The sequence below is a fragment of the Gracilinanus agilis genome, chromosome 4 (assembly GCF_016433145.1).
Source record: "Gracilinanus agilis isolate LMUSP501 chromosome 4, AgileGrace, whole genome shotgun sequence".
NCBI classification, from domain to species: Eukaryota; Metazoa; Chordata; class Mammalia; order Didelphimorphia; family Didelphidae; genus Gracilinanus; species Gracilinanus agilis.
In genome coordinates, this window is record NC_058133.1 from 200,937,755 (window position 1) to 200,964,239 (window position 26,485).

Sequence of the window (26,485 nt, forward strand, 5' to 3'; positions counted from 1 at the left end):
GCGTCCGGCACCATGCTGCTCCGACTCCTCCAGCACTGGCAGGGCATGGTCCCGGGGCACCGTCGCGGGGCTCAGGGAGAGCAGAGCCGCTCCGGGCCAGGCCAGGGTTCTGGTTCCTTGGTCCCAAAGTGAGAAGCTTAGAAGCAGCCGCCCAAGGAGGAGAGGAGGAGAGGAGAAGGAGGAGGAGGAGGGAGTTAGGGAAGAGGGAGGGGAGGGAAGGAAGAAAGGGGAGGGAAGGAGTCCAGGACCGTGGGGGCGGGATCGCCCGCTTTTCAAGGTCTTAGGAATCTAGGCCGAGTCCTGTGACGTCTGCAATGACACCCCCCCCCCTCACCCCGTGACTGTGAGGTGCTTCTTGTCCAAACTCTCCCCTCAGCTTATCCCAGCTTCTGGGTGCCTCATGCCCACCGTGGGCCCCCTCCCCATCCCTGTGTACCCCGAACTTGACTCTGTCTCGGGGTCAGGCATTAGGAGGGGTTGCTCCAGGCTTGGTCTTGAGAGGGCGGTGGGGGCTATTGGAGGGCGGGGCGGAGAGGGGCTTCTCCTTTAGCTCAGGTGCAGTCCGGTCTCCTCTCCTCCCTTCTGCACTGAGCTCTTCCTCCTCTCTCAAACTCGGACTGTCCCGGTGTGAGGCTATGATGGCCAAAAGTCACCAGGCCAGAGGTGGGGTTCCTCCAGCTCGGGAACTGGATAAGACCTGCCATGACCGAGTTGGAGACTCGGGGTGTCAGAGAACTGGAGAAGAGGGGGAGGGGTAAGGATGCAGAGAGGAGGGAGGAGGCAGGAATCCTTCCCCCTCCCGTGCTCCAACTTCTTGACGTCATTGGATTAACCCTCCCGACGCCGGAGCAGGTTGCCTTCTCCTGTCTCAGATATTTATACCCGTGTACAGCGAGAGAGGAGGAAAAGGTTCGTGCCTAGGAACTGAGGTGCAAGAGACCTTAGTCAATCAGTCAATAAACATTTATTTAGCACCTACTATGTACCAGGCACAGCGCTAAACACTGGGGATATCAAAGGAAGGTAAAAGACAATCCTTGTTCAGTTTAATGGGGAGACTGCATGAAACCACCACGTACAAACAAGCTAAATTTGGGATAAAATGGAGATGACGAGGGGAAATTGGGAAAGGCTTTCTGCAGAAGGTGGAATTTTAGAAAGGACGTTAAAGAGCCTGAGGAAACGGGAGGTGGAGATAAGGGAGAACGAGCATTCCAGCCAAGGGAGACAGCCAATGAAAATGCCCCATTTGGGAGCTAGACTGTTCCAGAATGAGCTGGGAAATCAATGTCACTGGATCTCAGAGTTGGGAGGAGAAGAGAGAGAAGAAAGTAGAAGGTGCAAGACTGGAAAAATGAGGGGGTGGGTTGTTTATGAAACGTTTTAAATGCTAAATAGAGGTTTGAGGCTTTTTTTTTTAAAACCTTTACTTTCTCAAAGGCAGAAGAGTAGCAAGTGGTAGGCAATGGGGTTTAGGTGACTTGCCCAGGGTCACACAGCTAGGAATTGTCTGAGGTCAGATTTGAACCTGGCTCCTCCCCAATCCAAGCCTGTGCTACCTAACTGCCCAGATTTTATATTTAATCTTAAGGTGGAATGTGAAACCACTGGACTTAACATAATGACATGATCACATGATCAGACCTGCTCTTTAGGAAGACCAGGATAGCTGATTAGAAAAGAGACTGCAGTAGGGAGAGACTTGGAGGAGGGAGGGCAACCTGCAGGTTATTGGAATAGGGTGGCCTTTGGGAGATAAGAGTCTACACGGGGATGATTACAGTATCAGAGAAAAGGAGGGTGTGGATGCAAAGAGATGTTAACAAGATAAAATCGGCGTGGCTTGGCCCCCATAGCCAGAATGATTGAAAATGGATGAATTTTTTTAAACCCATACTTTCTGCCTTAGAAGAGTGGTAAGGGCTAGGCAATGGGGGTCACCCAGCTGGGAAGTGTCTGAGGCCAGATTTGAAACCATCTCTAGGCCTGGCTCTCAATCCACTGAACTACCCAGCGGCCCAAATGGGTGAAATTTTTTTTTTTTTTTTACATTTTTAAACCCTTAACTTCTGTGTATTGGCTTCTTGATGGAAGAGTGGTAAGGGTGGGCAATGGGGGTCAAGTGACTTGCCCAGGGTCACACAGCTGGGAAGTGTCTGAGGCCAGATTTGAACCTGGGACCTCTGGTCTCTAGGCCTGGCTCTCAATCTACTGAGCTACCCAGCTGCCCCTAATGGGTGAATTTTTAAAAGGCATTTATTAAGCACTTTCTATATGCAAAGCTCGGAGAATACAAATACAAAAGAAAGTCACTGCTCAGATTCAGTTGCCATCTTTGGAGACTGGCACCCTGGGTTTGAATGCCTGCTTCCAGAATGTGTGCCCAGCTTCCTTAGGGTTCAAGGTTCTTGACCCTCACCCTTTCAAGGTGTCCCTGGGGAATACACGTAGTGGTGAGCTACGATGCATGTGCGCGTGGCTGCTTTATGCGTCGTGGGTTCAAGCAACATCTAAGTCTTTCCCAAGGGAGTGGAGGTGAAAGTGTGCGCTGGAACTGAGACATCCGCTTGGATGTTTGTTCCAAGCTAAGTGTGCCCAGGGGTCAGGGTCAAAAAGGTGTGGGCTTAGCGCCACCTACTGCCAGTTTGGGGAGTGCAGTGCGCTCCCTGATGGTCCGCAATTACCCCCCCCCCCGTATTCCTACTGTCTCATACAGTAGGACCCGAAAAACAACATTCATTTGTGCGAGAGTCCTCCCTCTCCTCCTCTCCCCATATTTCCGCCACTGCTTCGCAGGTGTCATATCTCTTCGAGTCTCCCTTCCCCAATCTCCCTAGGAAATCCAACGCCATTCAACTAGAGAATCCGATTTTTGATTGAGCACAGATCCGCAACTCCGTGAAGCCCCGCAAGCTGTCACGTCGATTCCTGGGCACAGGTGGCTGTGGTCCCTTCTACTGCCAGAGGACTCTCAGATTTAGCGTCAAGAGCCAGTCTTTTCCACCAGGGGGCGCTGACCGCCTTCCTCAATCCGGCGGGGGATGGGGGGCGCGGTGATAATATCGCCTGATTGGGAAATTCGCAGCACGGTGATTTGCATAAAGTTGAGAGGCCCACGCCTAGTGGACAAAACGCGGAAGAAGAGAGTGAAACGGGCTTGCTGATTGGCTGACAGTTCTATCCGTTCTTCCTTAACCCCAGAGCTGTTCCAACTACGCCGGGAGGTCAGTCTACAACCTCCGACACTGGAGAGAAGGGGCACCCCGCTGTCCGGGCTCAGCGAGGGGTGAGTGCCTGACTGCGCCGGGACCCCCGGCATGGGAGGACTCGGGGGTGGGAGGATTACATGCTGGAGGGCTGCGTCCCGGGGGTCTGTGAACTGTGGCTGGGGACACATCTGGGGAGGGGGAGCTTAACAGCTGAGAGCACATCTGGAATGGGCATTCGTGAGGGGAGCACAGGCTGTTTTTTCTGCTCACCTCCCTCTCCGGGGCTCCGAGCCGACTCCAAACCTATCCTGGGATCCCCCATCCTCCCAGCGAGAAACCGAACAACTTTGGGAAAGAAGACTCAAGTCTCCGCTCTGGACTCTCAGCGAGTCCCTCTAAAGGAAGTTCTCGATTTTCCCATCAGAAAGGTGGGACTGTGGGGTTTGGGAGGCTGGAGTTTGTGGGGAGAAGCGCCCCCGAGGCTCCTGTCCCCGTCTAACATGAGCATTCGCGGAAGTTTGTAAATCTAGGGGGGCTCCCAGAGAGAGTGATCTTCACTGTCGCTCACCCAAGCTCTTCTTCCCAAGGGTTAGGACTAGCCGAGGATGTGGACAGAAAGGGACAGACCAGAGCCAGACTACCAGAAGCAATTCCATGCTGCCGTTACTGTCATCCAGAGTCTACCCAAGAATGGTGAGGCCCGTGACATCCCCCCTGCCCCGCGGTGTTCCCTACCCCCAATGATTCCAAGCTTCAGTTTGGAGGTCCTTCCTCCCCAGTCATTCCCCGAAGCCATCAGAAGTTTCCAGGGGTCACTGATTGCTTCATTTCTCAGGGAAGGAGAACATTTGGAACCCCCAATTTTTTTTTTTTGGTTAAATTTGTTTTTGCCCGTAACTGGGGAAGGAAATAAAATATATTTTTAAAATGAAGTTTCCAAGGATGTGGAGGGGGCTTTCTGGTCCCCATGACCTACCTGACTTTTCAATGGGTAAGCCCCCCACCCCGGGAAGCATTAGTTTAGGCAGTAAATGGGTTGTTCAGCCTGACTTCGACTCTATTCTCTTTCTGGACACGCCCAAGTTCTGACCTCTTCCTCCTGAAGCTGGGGGGATGAAGGTTCTAGGCTTTCCCTTTCTCCCACCCCACCCCAACCACTCAGGTTCTTATCGTCCATCCTATGAAGAGATGTTGCGTTTCTATAGTTACTACAAGCAGGCCACCCAGGGACCCTGTCACATGCCCAGGCCTGGCTTCTGGGACCCTATCGGACGCTATAAATGGTAAGCGCTCTCCACCCCTGCCCCAGCTCCATGTCACTGCCCTCTATCCAGACTCCTTTGGTGACCAGAACTCTGCCTTCCAGGGATGCCTGGCACAGACTGGGCAGGATGAGCCAGAAGGAGGCAATGGCGGCTTATATTGCCGAGATGAAGGTGGTGGCCCAGAAGGTAGAGTCCCCTTTGTGCTCCCCCCCCCCCAAGTGTAGATCCATTTGTCTATAACTAGCCACTGTCATTCGGACTCTGGCACATGCCCACAGTGGCTCTTATCTTCCCTCCTATTGACCAACACTGCTTCCTCTCCAATTCTCTCTTGATGACCCAAGCCTTCAGGCTGGCTCTTGCCTCCCTTGACTCCTTCCCTGGTGGTTCTCAAGCCAAGGCTGAGCCCAAGGTGGACACAGTCAGGTGCTGACATTTCCTGCTGAGTTGCACTCTTTTTTTCTCTTCCCCTAAGGTGATAGACACGGTTCCTTTGGGTGAGGTGGATGATGGCATGTTTAACTACTTTGTGCCTTTGTATGAGATGATCCCTGACATGCCTCAGCCCCCAGAGGCCTTCTTGAAGAAACTCACAGGTCAGATTCCCCAAAAAAGGGCTAGCACAGATTGGAGACAAGTCAAAGTCAGGCAAAGGTTCTGAAATGTTTAGTTCTTCTTGGGACTGGCAAGTCATGGGACTGAGAGAAGAGGTGTAGCTGGCCCTGAAGGAGAAATTGTGGGATCCCCGGAGAGTTATTGGGTGTCATCATGTCCATATTTGTGGTTTTTATATTAAGAAACCAAGACCCAGGGAAGTTAGGTAACTTGCTCAGGGTCACATAGATTAAGAAATAGTAGAGTAGATTTGAACTCAGGTCTTCCAACTTCCAAACCCATGGTCTTTCCAATTCTACATGAAAACCCTAAAATCAGTGCCATGAGGGAGTGAGGGATGGGGATTGATATAGCTCTTATTCTGTTCCTTGCCTCCAAGCCTTTGGAGGGAGTCAGCCTGGAAACAAGTAGATATGTTTGTATTGTGGGGAAAGGGGGAAGAGAGACTGAGGAACCGACTAAGGTGGAATGTCCCACCTCCTTCCCCTTGCAGCTCAGAAGGAAAAGATACCAAATGGGGGCATGAGAACGGCCCTTGAGCCCCTGCCATCTCCTGAGGAGCCAGCCCCGCAGACTTCAGGTCAGTGCCTACCTAGATTTGATTTAATTCAATAAAAGTTATTACTCTGTGCTAGGAACTGGGGATACAAAGATGAAAATGAAATTATCCTTGCCCTCAAGGAACTTAGAGTTTACCAAGGAGAAAGAATATATACACAGATAAATTATTCTAGAATATATACACGGATAAACATACACACACCTAGAGAGAAAATCATTTTGAGGAGACACTGTTAACTGAGGGAGTTAGGATAGGCCATTTGTAAGAGGTGGGATTTGATCCTTGAGCCTTTCATTTTTTAAAAATTTTTTAAAAAGCCCTTATCTTCCGTCTTGGAGTCAATCCTGTGTATTGGCTCCAAGGCATTAGAGTGGTAAGGGTTAGGCAATGGGGGTCAAATGACTTGCCCAGGGTCACCCAGCTGGGAAGTGTCTGAGGCCAGATTTCAACCTAGGACCTCCCCTCTCTAGGCCAGGCTCTCAATCCACTGAGCCACCTAACTGCCCCCATCCTTGAGCCTTTAAAAGGATAGTGTTGGGGAGGAGGAAGTCCAAGACTTAGAGACGAAGAAGAACATTCCAAGCATGAAGTATAACTACGCAATGGCCTGGAGGTAGGAAATGGGAAAAAAATGTGTTTTTTTTTCCCCCAAGAACAATAAGTGAGTAAAGTAGAGTAGGTAGGAGTACAGATCTGCTACTCCTATTGGGTTCTTAACCTTTTTTATGCCATGGATCCCCCTGGCAGTCTGGTGAGGCTTTGGACCCCTTCTCAGAATAATGCTTTTTTTAAATGTATAAAGCAAAATATATAGGATTACAAAAGAAAACAAGTATATTAAAATAAAGTTATCCACATATTTAAAAGAAAAAAAAAAGGTTCCTAGGCCCTTGGTTCAGAACCCCTAACCTAGACAGCCTGGGCAGGAGGAATCAGCTGGGCAGATGGTGAGATGGTGAAGGGCCCACCTCCCTCACCCCAAGCTGGAGAAGATAAAACCTGAGAGCAGGTATGCCCCTCGCACTGCGTGGCTTTTAGAACACTGATCTTAGAAAGGAGGAAGTATCAGCCAGAGGTCAAGAAATAGGACCACTCAGAGACTCTTTTCCCAGGCCCTTGACCTGGCTCCTTGGCTCCCCCCTGCTCCCAGCCCTTCTTCCTCCCCTATTTCCTCTCTCTCCTTCTAAGTTTCCTCTATCCTTTCACACACACCTCCTGACTCCAGGGGGGTGACCCTAGAATGCTAGCTAGGGTCCCAGCAGCCCCCTCTGCTTTTCCTCCCCTCCCAGGAGCCCAGATGCCCAGGGTTCCCAGTATCCATGGGAGAGCCTCCATGGAGCCGGACACTGAGGTTTTCTGTGACTCCCTGGAACAGCTGGAGCCTGAGCAGGTGAGATGCTTTCTCTTCCCCATTCTCAAGGCTGAGCCCCAGGGGATGGAAGGGAGGGGGTGGATCAAGTAGGTGATGGAGGCTTGGCTGCTTCTCCCATGGGGTGTCTCCCTCCAGGGTGAGTGGCTGCATGAGGAGCTGAAGGAAAGCCTGGCAGGAGAGCCTGACATCAGCAGTGACCACTTGCTTTCAAGAGAGCGAGGTGACGCCTCCCCTGCCTCCCTCACCTTCCTTCCCTCTGGGATCTTGACTCTCTCCTCCATCCCTGCTCCTGCCCTCTCCCCTGGTATGGGGTGAAAGTCCAAGGCTGGCATTTTTATCTAGAGGGGGCAGGGCAGGGCACTGGGGAGCTCAGCCTCATGCCCAGGACTGCCACAGAAGCAGCTGCCCTAGACTCTCAGAACCCCGAGCTACTGGGGAAAGGGGTAGGAGGTGGGGCTGGCCAAAGTCCCTGCCCCTCCCTGTCCGGCCGCCTAGGCTGCCCCCTCTGGGGAGGGCAGCCCCGCAATTGAGCTGCTGGAGTTTTTAACCCTCCTGGTACCGGTCTCCTCTCTCCTCTGGCACTCACTCGTTGTGAACTATCTTAGAAAAGTTACTTCAGTATTCTGGTCCCTCAGGCTTGCAAATTAGGGGGAATAATCCCAGGCTTCCTCCCTGGCCCCATGTGGTGTGGAAATTGCTTGAGTAAATGAATTCCTCTGCTGATGCAAGGGCCAACTGAATGTGGGAGGTTTTGTTTATTCCTGTCCTTGACCTACCCTACCAGGTGTGGAATCTGGGCTGGCCCGGGGGGATGCCACCGGGTGAGGACAGCCTGTCTTCTCCATCCCTCTCTTTGTGCAGAGATGGCGAGGACGACTCCCCAGGGTCCCCGGGAGTTTGAGGCGTGGCTAGCCAGTACGGTGCAAGCCCTGCAGGAGAGCATGCAGGATGTCCAGGGGAGGTTGCGGTGCTTAGAGAGCCTGCCCCGACCCACCAAGGTGAGCTCCCCTCCCTGTAACACCCCTGGCCACAAGAGAGAAGGAGCACCTGGGGCTCTGGCCAGAGAGGCCTCCTCTCTGCTTCTCCACCTGCGTCCTTATTTTATCTTCTTGGAAACCCAGAAACCTTTCTTCAGAGTAATAGTGGTAGGAGTAGCTGTTGTTGTTACTATGGCTGGAGGAGTAAGAGGAGGAGGGAGGAGGAGGAGTTGCTGTTGTTACTATTGTGGGTGAAGGAGGAGGAGCAGGAGTTGTAGCAGCAAAAGCTTGGTTGTTTAGTCATTTAGTCACATCTGACTCTTGTGACTCCATTTGATGTTTTTCTTTTTTGTCCACAATACTAGAGGGCTTTGCCGTTCCCTTCTCCACGTTGCAGATGAGAAAACCAAGGCAAACAGGGTTAAAGGACTTGTCCAAGGTCACCCAGTAAAGTATCTGAGGCTGGATTTGAACTCAGGTCCTCCTGATTCCAAGCCTAGTACCCTAATCACTGTACCACCCAGCTACTCCAAGGAGCAGCAGCAGGCATTTCTATAACCCATTAAGGTTTGCTTTATATATGTGATCTCTTTTGATCACCACACTAATCCTGAGAGGCATGCTGTTATCCCCATTTTACAGATGAAGAAACTAAGGCTGAGATTTAATGACTTGTCCATGGTCACACAGCTTATGTCTGAGGCAGTATTCAAATGCAGGTCTCCCTGACTCCAGCACATACTCCTACCACCTATAGCTGTCTCTGAATTTAAGACTAGGAGCAACATCTGGGTTCCTGTCCTGGCCCCACAGCCTCTCCAGCACTTTCAGCTTGGGCCAGTCAGGGCCTCTGGCCCTTCAGGGATCTTGCTCCCAGCCTTGTAGTTCAGAGCATCCCAACAACAGGGTTCTAGGACTTTCTCTCAGCATGGCAGCCTTCCCTTCCAGTCTCTCCCTGCTGAAAGAAAGCCTGGAGCTGGGAACAGAAAAAGGGAGTGGGGGAACTTCAGAAGTCCTAGGCCCTTCCCATGCATGCAGGGTCCCACTGCTGGACTGTCCCTTAGGGCGGCAGAGGTAGCTCCTTCTCTATCCTCTGCTATCCAGGCTGTTCCCCACTTATACTGAGGGAGGGAGGCAGGGGATGGCACATGGAGGGTGAGGTCCTCGAATTGGCCCCTGGCCCAGAAGGCCAAATCTTAACAGCTAATGCCTTCCTAGAGCTGGATGGCTGTGACAGCCAGTATCCCATGCCCCCTCTCACCCTGAGCATTATTCCTTCACCCAGCCAGAACTCCAGAGGCAAAATACACACTCTCTCTCCTTTTATTCTCTCTCACCATCTCCTCTCCCTCACTCTCTCTCCTTTCCTTCTCTCACCCTCTATCTCTCCTCTTTTTCTCACCCTCTCCTTCTCTCTCTCATCCTCTCCTCTCTCTCACCCTCTCCTCTCCTTCTCTCTCACCCTCTCTCTCATTCTCTCTAACCCTCCATCTCTCCCTCACCCTCTCTCCTTTCCTTCTCTCTCTTTCCTCATTCTTTCTTTCATCCTGAGCTCTTCTGATTGCAGAGGAAAAGTCTGCCTGTAAGCAGACCCATCTCTACCCAATTGTGGGCCTTTAAATGGTTAAATCTAAGGAGCCTCTTGGGGTCTCCCAGCTCATTATGGTGGGTTTATGCATAGGAGGCCCTTAAGTCCTTCACCTCCTCTGCCTCTCCTCCACCTCTTTCCCTACCAGAGAACTCTGTTTTAGAGCTTTGGTACATGGGTGGTACTTGCCATCTGAGCAAGGATGGCTATTACCTTTTCTTTTCTTGTTTTTTTAAACCCTTATCTTCCTTCTTAGAATCAATATTAAGTATTGGTTCTGTCAACATGGAATCTAGAAACCCCAAACTTGTAGCCTAGTAAGATCCAACAAACCCCAAGTTTTAGGACTAGCTTGTAAGTTGGAGACCCCAAAGCTTGTACTAAGCAAAGCTAAGTGCCTCTTTTTGCCTCCAGAAGCTTCTCCCATTATACCACAGGATCAAACACAGAACCTTCAGCTTATGAGACTGACACATGCATACTGCACTGTCAGCTTTTCCTTAGTCCCACCTAACTGGATTTGTCATTTTCCTTAGGGTCCATTATTCAGTCTGAAACTGCTAGCCTGAGATTCCCTTCAGGGTGGATTGTCATGGGAACAGGGAGCAAGTACAAGCTTGGGGGTCTCCAACTTACAAGCTAGTTCTAAAACTTGGGGTTCACCAGATCTTACTAGGCTACAAGTTGGAGTTTCTAGACTCCATGTTGACAGTTCCAAGGCAGAAGAGTGATAAGGGCTAGATAATAGGGGTTAAGTGACTTGCCCAGGGTCACATAGCTAGGACGTATCTGAGGCTCCTTTGAACCCAGGACTTCTATCAGCCACCTAGCTGCCCCTGTTATCACCTTTGGACCTTTGGTAACTGTGTTACTGAAATCCTTGGCCTTAGAAAATCCTCAGACATGGCTTTCTAAAGCTAGTCCATTGTGTCTGGCCTCCTCTTCCCTTGTTCCCGTTGGATTCCATTCCTCCCAGAGCCGTGGGGGTTTGGGACTCAAGGGTGTTTCTAGGAAGGATGAGGTGGTGCCATTCTCTAAGAAACTGTGGCCCAGGAGGCGGCTAAGCGTTGCCTTGGGATCTGGAAGGCTTCTCTTCAGGAATTCAAATCCAGCCTCAAATACTTAATAACTATAAGACCCTGCACAAGTCGCTTAACTCTGTTTGCCTCAAAAGAAAAGAAACCAGGGCTCACAGCAATGTGGACATGGGGAGCAAGGCAGGTCTTTGCTTCAGGCCACCATCCTGCCCCAGTGAATCTATTTTTCCAGTTTCTCTAGCTGATACTTTAATTCTGTTCAAGTGAAATATTTTATTAAGTGCCCAATGATTGCAAAACTTCATGGCACGTGGGTACTGTGGAAGATATGAATGTCTGGGAATGTAGCACGTTTACCCTCAAGGAACTTATATACTTCATTCTCTGGCTATGCCACTCATTAGTTGTGTGACTTTGGGTCCCTCATTTCCCATCGCTGCAGTCTTGCAGGAGAATGTGACAAGCCTACAACTTCTGTGTTTTCGTCATTTCAGTCATGTCTGACTCTTCATGACCCCATTTGGGGTTTTCTTGGCAAAGACACTAGAGTGGTTTGTCATTTCCCTCCCTAGCCTATTTGACAGATGAGGAAACTGAGGCAAACAGGGTGAAGTGACTTGCCCAGGGTCACACAGCTATTAAGTGTCTGAAGCTGGATTTGAACTTACATCCTCCCAGTGCCAAGACCAGCACAATATCCGTTGTGCCACCCCACTGCCCCATGTTTCCCTGGAAGGATTTGTATCTTTCACTCTCAGTGTAATTCTGATCTCTCTAAAACAAGGGTTCTTAATTTTTTGGGGGGCATCATGGTGAAGCCTCCAGACCCCTTCTCAGAAGAATGTTTTTAAATGCACAGAATAAAATATGTAGGATTGCAAAGGAAACCAAATTACAGTGGAATAATTATCAAGATATTTTAAAAAACAAACAAGTTTCTGGAGTCCAGGGTACGTAAGTCCTTGCTCTGAAATTTAGCAAAGTCTTTAAACCTTGCTATGGCCCCACAGTTCAAAGTTCAGTTGCTGGGGAGTAAGGATAAGTGTCTGGCTATTCAAGCAACGGGCAAGCAGCCTTGTTCATGCCCTTGGTGCCCTCAATCTCAAGGCATCCAAGAGGGCTTTAGCATATGGTGACCCATACTGGGATTATGGTCCTACATTCCATGTGCCCATATGGCAGTACTAGGTGGGTGCAGAGGAAGTCCAGGTGAAGACTGGGAGATCTGGGAAGGATTCCTGGAGGAGGTGGCCCTGGAACTGGGCTTTAAGGGATGGGCATGGTTGGAAAGAGCTGAATCTAGAGGCAGAGGTCCAGGCTGAAGTTTGCTAGGAAACATCGCCCTGGGCCCAGACTGCCTCTTCCCTGGAACCCATGGTGAGGTGGTCTGCCTTGGAGCCTGGGGGCTTTCTCCCATCATTGGAAAGCTCCCCCTTCCTATCCCTCCAGGGGGCAGCAAGCTGGCAGTGAGCTGGCAGCAAATAGGATGCAAGCCAAGACCTGAATTCCAGTCTAGCCTCAGACAGTTTCTAGCTAGGCAATCCTGGGCAAGTCGAATCACCCTGGACATGAGGCCACCCTGTTGGCCTTTTTCCTTGTCTGTCGAATGAGCTGGAGAATGAAATGATCAGCTACTCGGTATCTGCCAAGAAAACCCCAAATGGGGTGACAAAGAGTCCCCTGAGAACTCTCCGGGCTGGACATCAGCACCCATTTTCTCCTGACCTTCCTGTACCCCGACCCTGCCTTGGCTCCCCGACTCCTCTCCTGCCCAGGTGTATCCAGCTTAGTTTATCCAGCTCCCTTGGGCTGGAGGCCTTTGTGGGGGTGGGGGTAAGGAATGAGCCTGGAATTTAATTCTGGCCCCTCTAAGGCCATTCCTCCCATTCTCTGAAGTCAGCTTTAAAGAACAGCACACACGGGCCAGCAAGATTGGGGCAAAAGCAGGACCTCCTCACAGGGTGCCTCTCCGAATGGTCTATCCTTCCCCGGCCCAGGGTCTTGGCTTCCATCTTCTCCAGGAGCCTGGCAGCATTTGGGGTTGGATGCTGGGCCTGGCTTGGGGCTGGGGCTGGGGCTGCTTTAGGCATGGGCCTCGCCCCCACCTTTCTCCTTCCTTCCTTCCTGTAGAGCCCCCAGCCCCAGCAGGGGCCCTGGGCCTTGGAGCTCTCTACCCCCACACTCCTCCTCCTCCTCCTGTGGCCTTTTGTGGTTCAGTGGCTCTACAGACAATTCAGAAGGCAGAAGAGGTGATTGGCTCCCCAGATGCTGCTGCTGCTGCTGCCCACCTGAGGAGACGGGGCAGAGGGGGAGGAAGGTGCCTCCTCCCCAGCCCCCACCTTGCTCCCACTGTGCACCTGAGCCTTCCTGGGGAAGCAGGGAGGGCTCGGACCTCACCAGCTCACCTGTCCAATGAGAGGGCCAGACTAGGGGCCCTTAAGGGTCCTTCCTGCCCTTTAATATTCTTCAGTCCATGAGCTAAGCCACTAACTAGTGTGACTCTGGGTAAGTCCTTTCCTCTCCCCTGGGCCTCAGTCTTTTCACCTGTAAAATTATGGTGTCACTGGCTCTTCGGTGCTTTCCATAGCTGACATTCTGGAATTCCATGCCCAATCAGTATTTCCTCTACCAGTGGGTGCTGGATAGAATATGTCCAGGCCTTCCGGATGGCCCCTTCTGGGAGCTGTGGCCCTTCCCCTCCTAGAGGGGATAAATGCCTCGGTTTCCCTGTCTGTGGATGGCAGGGGGGAATCCTCGGGGCCCCTTGATGATTCTGGGTGCACCAACCTGGCCCGGACACTGGCATCACTTCACTAGTGCTGCATTTCTCCCGCCCACTTTCCCACTGAGTCCCCTCCCCCACTCCCTCGGGCCACCTAACTTCCTTCCCCTCCCCACCCCCACCCCCGGCCCTCCCTGAGGTACCTTAGCTCAGGCAAGTTGAGGCAGTGGCCTGGCCTGGGCTTCTATTCTATCTGTTTGGAAGATGTGGATTCGAGCCGGCGTTTGGGGAGACATTTCCCAGCTGGTTTAGGAGACGCTGCCGAGGAACCATATACACAGCTAATTTGTATCGAGGGGAGTGGGGGAGGCGTCCAGCTAACTTTTGGCCACGATTGCCCTCTGCCCTTTGGATTGACACTCGGGTTCTCCTCCCTTCCCCTCCCCCCCCCAGGTTCTTAAGTATGAAAATAAAGGAAACTTTTAGCTTTGGAGAGGTTCCATCCCCCGGGGAATGGGGAGTCGGGTTGGGGCTGAAGGGCCGCGCTGGCTTGGGCGTTCTGCTTTGGACACTGCCCAGCGCCAGCCACGACGGTGCCCCCTCCCTACTGCTGCCCAGCCGGTTGTGCCAGGACTGGCTCCCAAGCCTGCACTGCTGCAGAAGGGGGATGGGTGGGACTTTTGGAGAATGGGGTGGGTGGGGGTGAGGGGCAGCCTGCGGGTTACAGTCCGCCACAGAAGAGGTGGGGGAGGGCAGGGAAGTGTCCCGGGGTGGTGCCCCAAATTTAAGAAAACAGCCTGTTGTGGGGGAGAGGGTCTGGGGCGAAGGTTGCCTTTGGACGATGTCGGGCGGCCCCCGGAGGATCTAAGGGCCTAGAGAGCATACCGAGATTCCCTTGGGAGCAAAGCTAAGTGCCCCTCCCCCAGGCCCAGGGGCGGAGCTTGCCGGGGAAGGAGAGGAGGAGGAGGAGGAGGAGGTCGGCCGGGCTACGCCAGGCGTCACGGTCACGGTTACGGTCACGGTCACGCTGCGGCTGGCGGCCAGAGCGAGCTGGGAGGACGGCCTTGGGCTCGGCCGAAACCCCTCCTCTGTCCGACCTGTAGCTCCATCCCTAGCCCCTTTCACTAAGCACTGTTCACACATCCTCTCCTTTCTAACCCCGGAGAGTTTCTGCCTGGCCCTGCCACCTGACCAAGTCTGGCACCCCCATCCAGGCCCGGCCCCGCCCTGGGCGTCTGGGTTTCAGCTTCTGCGAACCTCACCCACACACTCCCCACAAAAGATGCGGCCCTCAGCGCCAGAATCTGGCCTCCCTCTCCGGGAGACACTTTTAAGTCCTTCTTTCCAGAATATCTATTAATAAATCACTCGCTCAAGCCCAACGAGAACTAGGAGAGCATAGGCTTGGTGGCGCAGGCCGAGGCTTCATGAGGCAGCTGTGTTTGTCTGTTCCAGGACTCGTGGGTGTGCGCGTGCGCGCCCGTGTGAGTGTGCGCCTGTGCACATCTGGGGCCTCCCGTATCTGCTGTGGACGGGGTGGTTCTGTGCGAAAATGGGAGTCTGGATATGCATGTGTGTGCTTGGTGCTGGCCGCAAAGGGCTCTTTCCCTCTCCGGCACACCAGGACTCTGTCATCTGCCCACTCTAGGACCTTGGCTCAGCCTCCAGACCTGCTCAGCGCTTTCCCCTTCATCCCCTCTCCCGGGATCCACCCTCAGCTTTTCCAGAAGCCTGTAATCCTTTTTTCCCCTTTCACTGTAATGCCCTCTTCGTCTTCCCTCCACTTCTAGCCTACCACGCCCTACCGAGCAATTTATGTGACTCTTGAAAATCCAGAAAAGGAAAAAACTTTCTTGGATTAATTAGAATTAATTAATTAATTAGAATGGACTGGAGAATCCCTCCATTCCTCCATGGAAATAATTTTAGTGAAAAAAATTTTTTTCCCCATTGAACATTAATTCCTTTTGGCTTCCTCTGATTCCCCATCCTCCCACCCAGAGGCAACTGTGGTCCTTATCTATCATATCAATCAACTTTTCACCTAGCCAACTGGTGTCTTTAATATTCAGTCCTCCCAAGTTCAGAAGATCTGGTTCCCCCCCCAGGGTGTGTTGTTCCCTTCCCTTCCCCTCTTTGAGCCAATCCCTGGGCTCCAGGCTAGCCTGGGGGAAGCCTGGATCTCCACACTAGGAAGGCAGACTTACCAGCAACCGAGGAAGGTTCTATGATGTTCAACAGCCTGGAGGCATGATTCTTTCTACTCTAGAATGGTCTCTTCTCTTTAATTCATAAAGATGTACCATAGGAACTTCTTATAGCTCGGAGAGGAAGAAAAAGGAGATTCCCTTATCCAGATTCCATTTGGGTGAAGTCCCTAAGGGAGCTCCCAGTTTGGTGGGGAGAAACCCCCATCTTCAGGGAGCTCCCCGACTGATGCAGGAAATGACCACTAGGGCCTTTGTTCACAGAATCACAGATCTGAGACTGGAAGGAACCTTCCAGATTTATCTCCCTGGGTTTATTATTTATTTAAACCCTGACCTTCTATCTTGGACTCAGTTGAGGTGAAGTGACCTTGTCCTGGGTCACAAGCTAGGAAGTATCTGAGGCCCCATTTGAACTCAGGTCTTCCTGACTCCTGGTCCTGTGTCCAGTCCACTAGAACACCTAGCTGCCCTGGTCTCCTTGGTAACTAACAAGAGTTTATTTTCAGAGGAAAGGTCTGCTTAGGGCAGGAGTTTTCAACCTAAGGTCCCTGAACTTGCTTTTCTAAAAAACATTTTGGTAATTATTTCAATGTAAAATTGGTCTCTTTAGTGATCCTATCCTAGGCAATTATTTTATGCATTTAAGAACATTATTCTAAGAATGCATCCATAGGCTTCATCAACCTGCCAAAGGAGTTCATGACAGGGAAATGGGTAAGAATCTCCAGTCTGTCCAAACCCTTCATTTTACTGCTCAAATGAAGCAAATCAATGAGTATTTATTGACTACAATTTTTTAGGCATTGTGCTAGGCAGAGAGAATATAAAGACAAAAATGAAAGTCTTTGCCCTCCAGGAGTTTACAGCTTCTTGTGGGAATCTGAACATATAAATATATACCAAATAAATCCGAGATAAGCAGTGAATGTGATCAAGGACAGGAAGAAAATTTGGGATTCTAAGGCTGAGATATCTTGAGCCCCTGCACAGGCACAGAGATTGGAGAGAGAGACAGAATGTCATGGGTGAGGAACAGCAGGAAAGTCCTAGTTAGCTTGATTACAGAATAACTGAAAGGGAGCAATATAAAAGTGTATTCTTATATTAATAGAGTAGAACATAGTTAATGTTAATGCACAATATAGTAATATAATACTATATCAATCAATAATAACGATATTACTGTATCATACATAGTCTATGTTATTATTATATATAATTGTAATATGGTAGCATATATTAAGTCATAAGCCTGGGAAGATCTGTTGGAGCCAGGTTTGAGAAGTTTAAATTAAGAAGCATTTATTTATCATCTGTCCCTTGCTAAATGCTCTGTACATAAAGAGAAAAGAGATGGTTGCAGAACCTCAAGGAAATGCCCTTTTCATCTCCTGCGTTAGCAAAGTACGGAAAATGGAGAATGGAGATGACACATCTTCCTGCGTAAGGAGCCTCAAGTGGGCTGGGACAGGGGAAATGTTGAGATTCTGGAAGACAAAGGTAAGGGACCAGACAGCAAAGACCTTCCAGGGCCAGAGTCACTTCCACGTGATCCCTATGAATGGCATTTTTGGTGGCTGGAAGGGTGGAAGAAGGACTGGAGAAAGAGCTCCATTGTGTGATCTATTGTACTAATCCTTAAGATGCTGTGGAAGGCCTAAAAAAGGTGAAGTAGCCTGCCAGGAGCACCCAGAGAACGAGGGACCCAGGCTGGGGATCCCCAGCAGGCCTGGCCTCATAGCCAAAGCCAGTGCTCTTTTGGAGGGGGCTGGGCAAGCTCCCAGGTTGATGGGAATCTTGTGGCACACCATAGACCCAGAATTCGGTGCCATGGCAAAGATACTGGAAGCGTTTGCCATTTCCTTCTCTGGCTCCTCTGACACATAAGGAAATGGAGGCAAATGGGGTTGAGTGACTTGTCAGATATAGTAAGTGTACAGGCTGGGGGCTCTCCCCCACCCCACCCCCACCTTGACTTTGCCTGCTTTTCACAGGAGACCACAAGAAGCTTCAGCTATAAACCCTATGGAAGGCCTTCCCAGGCCTGTGGCGAATCCAATGGGAATGTCTTTTCTTTAATGTCATTTCCATTCATTATGTCATACACAGACATAATTTCTTTTTTTATTAACATTTTTTTTAATCATTATTTCATTCCAATAAGTTTCCACCTAAGTTTTCCGAAGTTACATGATTCTTGTTGTCTCTGTCCCCTCTTGCCAACCCCCTCCTGGAGCTGACAAGCAATTCCACCTCGTTATGTGTAGTATCACACAAATCCTATTTCCGTATTATTCATCTTTGTAATAGAATAAATTACAAATAAATTATAAAACCCAAACCCCAAGTCTCATCCCCAGATAAGCAAGAGATAAATCATATGTTCTCATCCACCACAGGCGTCATTTCTGAAAGAGCCTTTTTGAATGCCCAGCTTTCTATGGGGAGCTCCAGACTTAGAGAGCAGGCGATGAAGACAAGTAAAGAGCAGCCACCTTGGAAGTCTGAAAACCTGGTTCAAAGCTATGAATAGGGAATACTGATAGAGCACTTGTTATGTGCCAAGCCTTGGATGAAGTGCTTTGCAACAAATAGCACCTTTAATCTTCACAACCACCAGGGAGGTAGGTGTTATTATCCCCATTTTACAGGTGAGGAAACTGAGATAGATGGAGGCTTAAGTGACTTGCCCAGGGTTACACAGCCAATAAGCTCCTAAAGTAACATTTGAACTCAGGTCGTCTTGTCCCTAGGCCCAGAGCACCATCCACTGGGATACCCAGCTGCCTTGGAAAATGGGGGGGATAGGAGAAGCCTCTTTATGAAGCCTCATAAAAACCAAAACCCCTAGGCTGTGTGACCCTGGGTAAGTCACAACCTCTCTGTGTCCTCATCTGTAAAAAAAAATTTGTTTTTAATCCTTGGCCTGGAAATACACCTGGTGGCATCAGACACCGGCTTTCTCTCCTCAGAGCCTCCCTTTTTTCTTCTGTACTAGGTAGGGGTTGGGCTTGCCAGCCTCTGAGGTTCCTCCACTCAGATCTGCCACCCCGTCACATAATGGGGCTGAGGCTGGCCAGGGTCTCATTGCCACAAGGCCTTGGGAAGCTCTCTCTTGGGCCATTAGGGATGTGTGCACAGACAGAGCATCACTCCACTGGAGGCCTCGGCACAAAGTGGCATTTCAGGGGAGAAGACTCTGGGCTTCTTCGGGTAGGCCGGAGGGGAGGCCAGGCAGGGGTGAGGGGGGCCCCTTGTTAATATTCCACCCTTGGAGATCGCTGGGAATGAAGAGACTGAAACCAAGGAGTTGGATACTGAAGGACTCGAAGAGAAGGAAAAATGGGGAAGCATGGTGGACTGATAAAAGTATGCACAGAGAGAGGAATTTATTTACTTATTTAGAGGAAGCAAGATGGTATGATGGATGTGGTGCTAGGCCTGGCATGGGGAAGACCTGAGTTCAAATTCAGCCTCAGATACTTTCTAGTTGTTGGACCCTGGGCAAGTCACTTAACCCTGTTTGCTCATCTGGAAAAGGAAATGGCAAAGCACTCCTGTGTCTGCTAAGAAAACCCCCAATGGGGAGATAAAGAGTTGGACAACAAAAGGTGGTGCAGTGGATATAATAATAATGATAATCATTTACTCCACCAGCTGGGCATGGAGTCAGGAAAATTAGTTCCAGTTCACCCTCAGACACTTATGAGCTGTGTAAACCTGGGAAAATCACTTTCCCTCTTTCCCCATCTGTAAAATAGGGATAATAACATCACCTATCTCCCAGGATCAAATGAGAATATGGGTAAAGCTCCTAACACAGTTCCTAGCACATAGGAGATACTCCATTAACATTTATTCATTGTCATAATTTAACTCAGAGCCTCCCCAGGAATCTATCTCCTAATCAGGGAACTGGAGCAGTTCAGGAGCACAGTGGATAGAACACCAGGCCTGGAATCAGGAGGATCTGGGTTTGAATTTGACCCCAGACACTTCCTAGTTGGGTGACCCTTAGCAAGTCACTTAACCTTCTTCATCTAGATCTTGCTGCTCTTCTGTCTTAGAACTGATGCTAAGACAAAAGGTAAATGTTTAAAAAAAAAAAAAAGAATCAAGGGAAGGTCTCTCACCCTTATTCTGTCAGGACCCACCCCCCCTCACCCCTAATCCATTACAGTATTTACATTACTCCTTAAAACAATTTCACAAGGATGGATTCACTGAGGGTGTCATAAAATGGAACTAAAGTCAACTTTTTCTTTTGAACATTAGATTACCAATTCCTTGAAGGGGAATGTAGGCCTCCTAGATGTAGGGCGATGTCCCTGGGGTCTCAGCCTTTGAAGAGGTTGTGTCCCACATGGGGTACCCTAAAGAGAAGCTCAGAACTTTCACAGGGCAAGGATTTGGGCAGGAACTTTGTCAGTGCCAAAGTCAGTGAATATCCATAATCATCTGTTTCTGTAAAATGGGAATGACAATACCTGTAGAACCTAGCTCAGAGTTACAATGAGGTTTCAATGAAATAACTCCCCACTAAGCATTTTAAGGGCTTACTCTATGCCAGGGACTTGGCTATTCCTTTTTTTTTTAATTAAAATTTTTTTTCTATCAGCAAAATCTGCCTTTGTTTTATTCCCCTTTAATGAGAAAGAAAAAAAAAGAAAATCTCTGTTACAAATATATATATAGTCAAGCAAAATAAATTTCCATATTGGATATGACAAAAAAAAAAATCTCAATTCTGCATTCTGAGCTCTTCATTTCTCCATCAGGACATGGGTGGCATGTTTCATTTTGTCTTTTTCTTTTCTTTATTTTTCCCCCCAGTTACATGTAGGAACAAATTTTGATAATTGTTCTCTGACATTTTAGAATTCAGATTTTCTTCTTCTCTCTCTCCCCTTCCCAGCCCTCCCTGAGATGGTAATAGTCTGACAGAGGTTATACTACTACTTTCATGTATTACATATTTCCATATTGCTCCTGTCAGGATAGAAGGCAGGTATCACACATAAATAAAAATCTCACAATAAAAATAATAATCTCATAAAAGAATCTCACAAAGGAAACAAAGTGGAAGATGGCATGCTTTGATCTGCACTCAGACTCCAACATGTGGGTGGCATGTTTCATCATTAGTCAGTCCTCTGAAAATCCTGGTTAGTCATTACCCTCATCAGAGTTCCCAAGTCTTTCAAAGTAGTATGATTTTACAATATCACTGTCTTTGGCTAAATGACTGTTCCCTTCCCTTTTCATCAGTTTATACAAATCTCTCAGATTTTCCCTGAAACCATCATCCCCTTTATCATTTCTTACAGCACAAACATATTCCATTACCTTCATATACTAGAACTTGTTCAGCCATTCTCCAATCGACAATTCCCATCATCCCTTCAGTTTCCAATTCTTTGTTACCACAAAAAAAAAAAAAAAAAAAAAAAAAAAAGAGCTGCTATAAATATTTTTCTGCATTTGGGCCCTTTTCCTCTTTCCTTAGGGCAGCTGGGTGGTGCAGTGGATTGAGTACCAAGCCTGGAATCAGGAAGATCTGATTTCAAATGCAACCTCAGATACTTACTAGCTGTGTGATCCTAGGCAAGTTACTTAACCCCATTTGTCTCAGTTTCCACATCTGTCAAATGAGCTGGAGAAGGAAATGGCAAACCTCACCCAATATCTCTGCCAAGAAAACTTCAAATGGGGTCACAAAGAGTGGGACATTTCTGAAATGACTGGATGACAAAACCTCCTTCTTTAGGCTTTATAATAGTAGGTCAAAAGAGATTCTAGTCATAGGCTGCTAAGTTTTTTGAGCATAGTTCCAAATTGCTTTCCAGAATTCAGAGCTCTCATTTTACAAAGAATGAAACAGACTCAGAGAGGGGAAAGGCAATTAGTTGGCAGGTTCCATATCAGAAACTAGGCCTCTAGATTCATAGCCACAAGACCCCTAGGTATTTCCTCAGAGATGAGATGTTTTGAAATCTAATAACCCCTTTCCTAGAACTGAGTCTAGTAATTCAGGGCTATATCCTTCCCTCTTGGATGGTCTAAAGCAGTGGTTCCCAAACTTTTTTGGCCTACCGCCCCCTTTCCAGAAAAAAATATTACTTAGCCCCCTGGAAATTAATTCTTTTTTAATTTTAATAGCAATTAATAGGAAAGATAAATGCACCTGTGGCCATTACCACTCTCCCTGGATGGCTGCAGCACCCACCAGGGGGTGGTGGCGCCCACTTTGGGAATCACTGGTAGACTCTAAAGAAAGAAAATGCCTTCATGTTTGGTGGTTTCCTTCAGTAAATGGAAGGATCTGGCCCTCAACCTAGACATAGGAAAATCTATAGGGAATCAATCAATCAATCAGCAAGCATTTATCATTTACTATTTGGTGTCAAGCGCATTGTTAATCAATAAAAGACAAAACTGAAACAATTCCTGCCCTCTAGAAGCTTACAGTGTGGGATGCAGTGGTGGTAGTGGTATAACATATACAGTCAGAGATAACATAAATAAATGAAAGGGCAGCTAGGAAGCAAAGTGATTAGAGTGCTGGGCCTAGGGTCAGGAAGATCTGAGTTCAAATGTGGTCCTGAACAAGTTGTTTAACCCTACTTGCCTCAGTTTCCTCATCTGTAACATGAGCTGGGGAAGGAAATGGCAAACCACTCCAGTATTTTTGCCAAGAAAACCCAAAAAGGGGTCATGAAGAGTCAGAACCAATTTAACCATAAGGTATAAAATAATGGAAAGTGGAGAGAGGGAAGGCTCATTACGTGTAAGGATCAGGAAACATCTCAAATAAGAGAGCATACTTGAGCTTAGAAGGAAGCTAAGTCTTAGAAGTAGCACACATGGGTCAATATTTATTAAACTCCTATTATGTACCCAGCATTGTGATCAGCACTTGGGTGAGTTTTGCAGGCAGTGGTGGAAGGCCTGTGGAACAGCTGGACAGGAGGAGAATGTTTTGTAGAACAAACAGCATGAAGACCTTAAAAGGCATCTGAGGGTGTGATACAGAGGTATCAGTCTATCAATTGTATCTGGCTTGCATTTATTAAGCACCTAATGTATGCCAGGTAAAGAATTAAATAATCTCTACTGAAAAAAGAGATCTGTATTTTAATAGATTTGATCCCAGGAGCACCATTACAGAGCCACGGCAGCTTATGGGGAGGTGGGGGTGGTAGTGGCATGATCAAATTAGTTTTAGGAACAGCCCGAGGGCAGTGGAGTGGAGCCAGAGGAGTAAAGGAAACAGAAGGCCGATTAGGAGGATCTCAAAGCGTATTAAATCTCAAAGCTTTAGATGAATGGATTCTGGCCTAGAATGGGGGGGGGGGGATGGAGCAGAAAGGGGCTCAATCACCAATTGTGGATTCCCTCCCCCACCCCCAACTCCGATCGAAGGCTCCCCCTCACCCCCGGGAGAAAAGGGGTGGTGCAAAAGAGTCTTCTGGAAGGCAGAGTGCCAGAGATGGCGCTAGAACCGGAAGCGAACTACATTCCCTCTCCTAGGCCCACAGGCCTCGAACCAAGGCCCTCGGCTTGACAGCCAGCTCCCTTTCCCATTCTTCCATCGGCCTCTGGAAGAGTCCCTGAAGACGTGAGACTCGAACCCGCAACCAGGAAACGTCGTCCGCCAACCCAGTCTAGGCCGAGGCCGGGCTGCGACAGCCGTACTGTGCCTTTAAGCCGGCACTCGTTGTTACTTTCTTGATTTGTTTACGTCTCCTTTCGCCCTCTCTAGTTTCAAAAGGTGCAAGTTTTAGATATCCCTCCGCAGATGGCCTTCCTAGGCTCACTTTTTTTGATAAAGCCTAATATTAGCTGTCCTTCGGGATCCAATTCAGATTCACAGACGGATTATGATTCTATCTTCAATCCTCCTGGGTCAATACCTTTGTATATAGGGTTCAAAAACCGATTATAATCGGGGACTATTTTTTGGAATGAACCATTTTACCTTTGGTACAAGAAACATTGATGAGCCTCGGATTTATCTCACTGAGAAAAATAACTTGACAATAGCCTTTAAAACATATCCTCCTTGAAAAATTACACCATTAGCCTCATCTGGGGATGGCGACTCTTCTCTTACGCTTTAAACAATATGGTATCGTCCAGAACCCGCCCAAATCTCTCTGAGATTGGCTAGCCTCGCTCCGCTCATCTAGCTCACTGTATCCAATGGTAGTACACGTTTCGGTCGCACCGAACTGGCGGCCGAGGAGGCGGGGCTGGGAGGCACCCCTCGCGTGCCTGATGATTGGCTGATCCGGCCAACGCATGGGGACGCTAGTCCCAAGAGACAGCGGACTACGAGTCCCGGCGTGCCGCGGGAGAGTCTACCGTGCGCTTGCGCGGGGGCGGGGCGGGCTGGCTCCTTTATATAAGGAAGCACAGAGAGCTGGGAGGCAGCAGTTGGAAGTTGGCAGGTGAAGGAGGCAGGTTGGGAGGGGGAAAAGTAAAGGAGGAGGCGGAAGCAGCGCTGTCGGAAGGGGGAGGGGGGAAGAAGGAGGAGGAGGCGGAGGAGGAGGAGAGCTTAGAGCAGAGCGCCGAGCCAAGGGGGAGATGAGTTGGTCCGTCCTCAGCTGAGGCTCCGGCCGGGGCCAGGGAGCGGGGAAGCAGGGGCCGGAGCGACACCCGTGGAAGTGGGAGGAAGTGGTCGGAAGTGGTCCTGGGACTTTAACCCCTTGTGGGCTCTGCGGCAGGGGATTTAACCCTTTGCGGACCCAGGCCCTCGAAGGCGGCGTCATCTGGTGGCATTAACCCTTTCGGGGCTGGGTTTTTTAACCCTTTGGACTTTTTCACCGTGCTGCTTCTGCTGCTCTCGCTGGCTTTGCCCCCAACTCTGTTGGGGGGAGGACTTGAGGGGGGGGGCCTGAGGCGAGCCCTCCCCCAACACACCCGCATACCTACCGCTTCTGGTGCTGCAGACCTTGAGCCCCACCAGCTAGCCCGCCCGGCGTCCTGGGGGGTGTTTAACCCTTTCCTGACCCCGAAGCTCCCCTCCCAAGTTTGAGGTGGAGTTTATAGGCGGAAGGCTTGACAATAGAAGACATCCGTCCGTCCATCTGTATTGCTGGCGTTCAAGAGAAGACCCGCGGGACATTTAAAAAGACTTTTTTCTTTTAAAAGAGAAAAGAAAGGACTTTGTGGCTGTAAAAAATTACTTCCAACTCTCCCAGAAGAAGACTCCATCCAGTCATGGCCGAGTGTCAGCAGCAGCAACAGACTTCTCAAACTTCTTCCAACTGTACAGGTGCTATGGGTAGAGCCGAGCGTTATACCGAGCCCCCCGGGGAGGACTGTAGGTGGCAATCGAGAGCTTCTCCTGAACTTGATGAGATCCTTGGAAAAGAAGAGGGAGGGGGGAACCCAACCCTAGCTCCCCCTCCCAGGCCGACTCTGGCGTGCCTAGACCCCGGCTGCCCAGAGGGGGGCGAGAAGGTCCAGAACCACGACAATCTGACAGCTGTCGGGGCTGCTGCTGCTGCTGCTGCTGCACCACCTCCTTTGGGTGAGGGGCAAAGGCCCGGAACCCAGCCCCCGCAGTCGTGCCAAGGTTATGGGGGCGACAAGTTTGCAGTTCCTGTCGGGGAGGAGGAGGAGGCCTGGCGGCAGCAGCAACAGCAAAGACAGCTGGGGAAGAAGAAGCACAGGAGACGGCCTTCCAAGAAGAAGCGGCACTGGAAGCCTTACTACAAGCTGACCTGGGAGGAGAAAAAGAAGTTCGACGAAAAGCAGAGCCAGAGGGCGTCCCGGGTTCGAGCCGAGATGTTTGCCAAAGGTCAGCCGGTCGCCCCCTATAATACGACCCAGTTTCTAATGGATGACCACGACCAGGAGGAGCCAGACCTCAAAACCGGCCTCTACTCCAAGCGGGCGGCGGCCAAGTCGGACGATACGAGTGATGAGGACTTCTTGGAGGAGGCCGGGGAGGAGGATGGGGGCAGTGATGGGATGGGAGGGGACGGAAGTGAATTTCTTCAAAGGGACTTCTCCGAGACTTATGAACGGTACCATGCGGAGAGCCTCCAGAACATGAGCAAGCAGGAATTAATCAAAGAATATATGGAGCTGGAAAAGTGTCTCTCCAGGATGGAGGACGAGAACAACCGGCTTCGGTTGGAGAGCAAGAAGTTTGGGGAGGACTCCCGGGTAAGAGAATTAGAGTTGGAGCTGGACAGGCTAAAAGCTGAGAATCTCCAGTTGTTGAAAGAGAATGAACTGCACAGACAGCAGGAGAGAGCGCCTCTTTCCAAGTTTGGAGACTAGGCAAACTTTTTGGGGGAGGGGAAAAAAAGGGACTTTTTACGGTGATGGAATGTAACATTATATACATGTGTATATGACAGTGAACCTTTTTATGACATAATCAAAAAAGAAAAACCCCATGGCTTTGTATTGTTTTAAAATTTTAGCTATAATGTAGTGGTTTTTTTTTCCTGTTCTTTAATTATGTGAATCTGAAGGGTTGCTTTTCTTGTTCTCCTTTTTAGAAGAGATGAATGTGTATTTTTTGGATGTAAGTAAATTTGACTCAGATTATAATGCATTTTTCTGTTTAACCAAAAAAAAGAAAAAAAAAAAAAAAAAAAGGAAAACCCTTTAAACAGGGAGTTGTAAGGTGGCCAAATCTGAAAACCATTAAATCCATTCTATAGTTACAATAAATTTAATATTTATAAATGTAACAGTTTCAGTGTGATTTCTAGATATCAAAAATATATTCTCCAGAAGAGAATATTTTTTGGATTTATTTTGTAAGTTTTAATCTTTGGGTGTTTAAAAAAGGTACATTTGGTAAGTGATGCAAAAAAAACAAAACTATCATCCAGCCTTAATAGGAGGTTCTCCAACTTATATATTTTTCCCTTTTTGGTAGATTGTAAATTGTTCAACATATACAC

At 49.2% G+C, this 26,485-nt stretch overlaps 2 protein-coding genes across 2 annotated transcripts; both read left to right on the forward strand.

The window, feature by feature from the left end:
- Window positions 1–3,236: 3,236 nt before the first annotated feature.
- ACBD4 (acyl-CoA binding domain containing 4) lies at window positions 3,237–13,837 on the forward strand. The gene is made up of 10 exons (XM_044673717.1): window positions 3,237–3,286; window positions 3,797–3,902; window positions 4,372–4,492; window positions 4,576–4,660; window positions 4,950–5,070; window positions 5,583–5,669; window positions 6,941–7,041; window positions 7,159–7,243; window positions 7,885–8,021; window positions 12,756–13,837. The coding sequence occupies exons 2-10, from the start codon at window positions 3,815–3,817 to the stop codon at window positions 12,876–12,878; spliced, it is 948 nt and encodes a 315-aa protein (XP_044529652.1). The 5' UTR covers window positions 3,237–3,286; window positions 3,797–3,814; the 3' UTR covers window positions 12,879–13,837.
- A 10,083-nt stretch (window positions 13,838–23,920) lies between these two features.
- HEXIM1 (HEXIM P-TEFb complex subunit 1) lies at window positions 23,921–26,269 on the forward strand. Its single transcript, XM_044676896.1, has one exon. The coding sequence runs from the start codon at window positions 24,780–24,782 to the stop codon at window positions 25,848–25,850; it is 1,071 nt and encodes a 356-aa protein (XP_044532831.1). The 5' UTR covers window positions 23,921–24,779; the 3' UTR covers window positions 25,851–26,269.
- The last annotated feature ends 216 nt before the right edge of the window (window positions 26,270–26,485 follow it).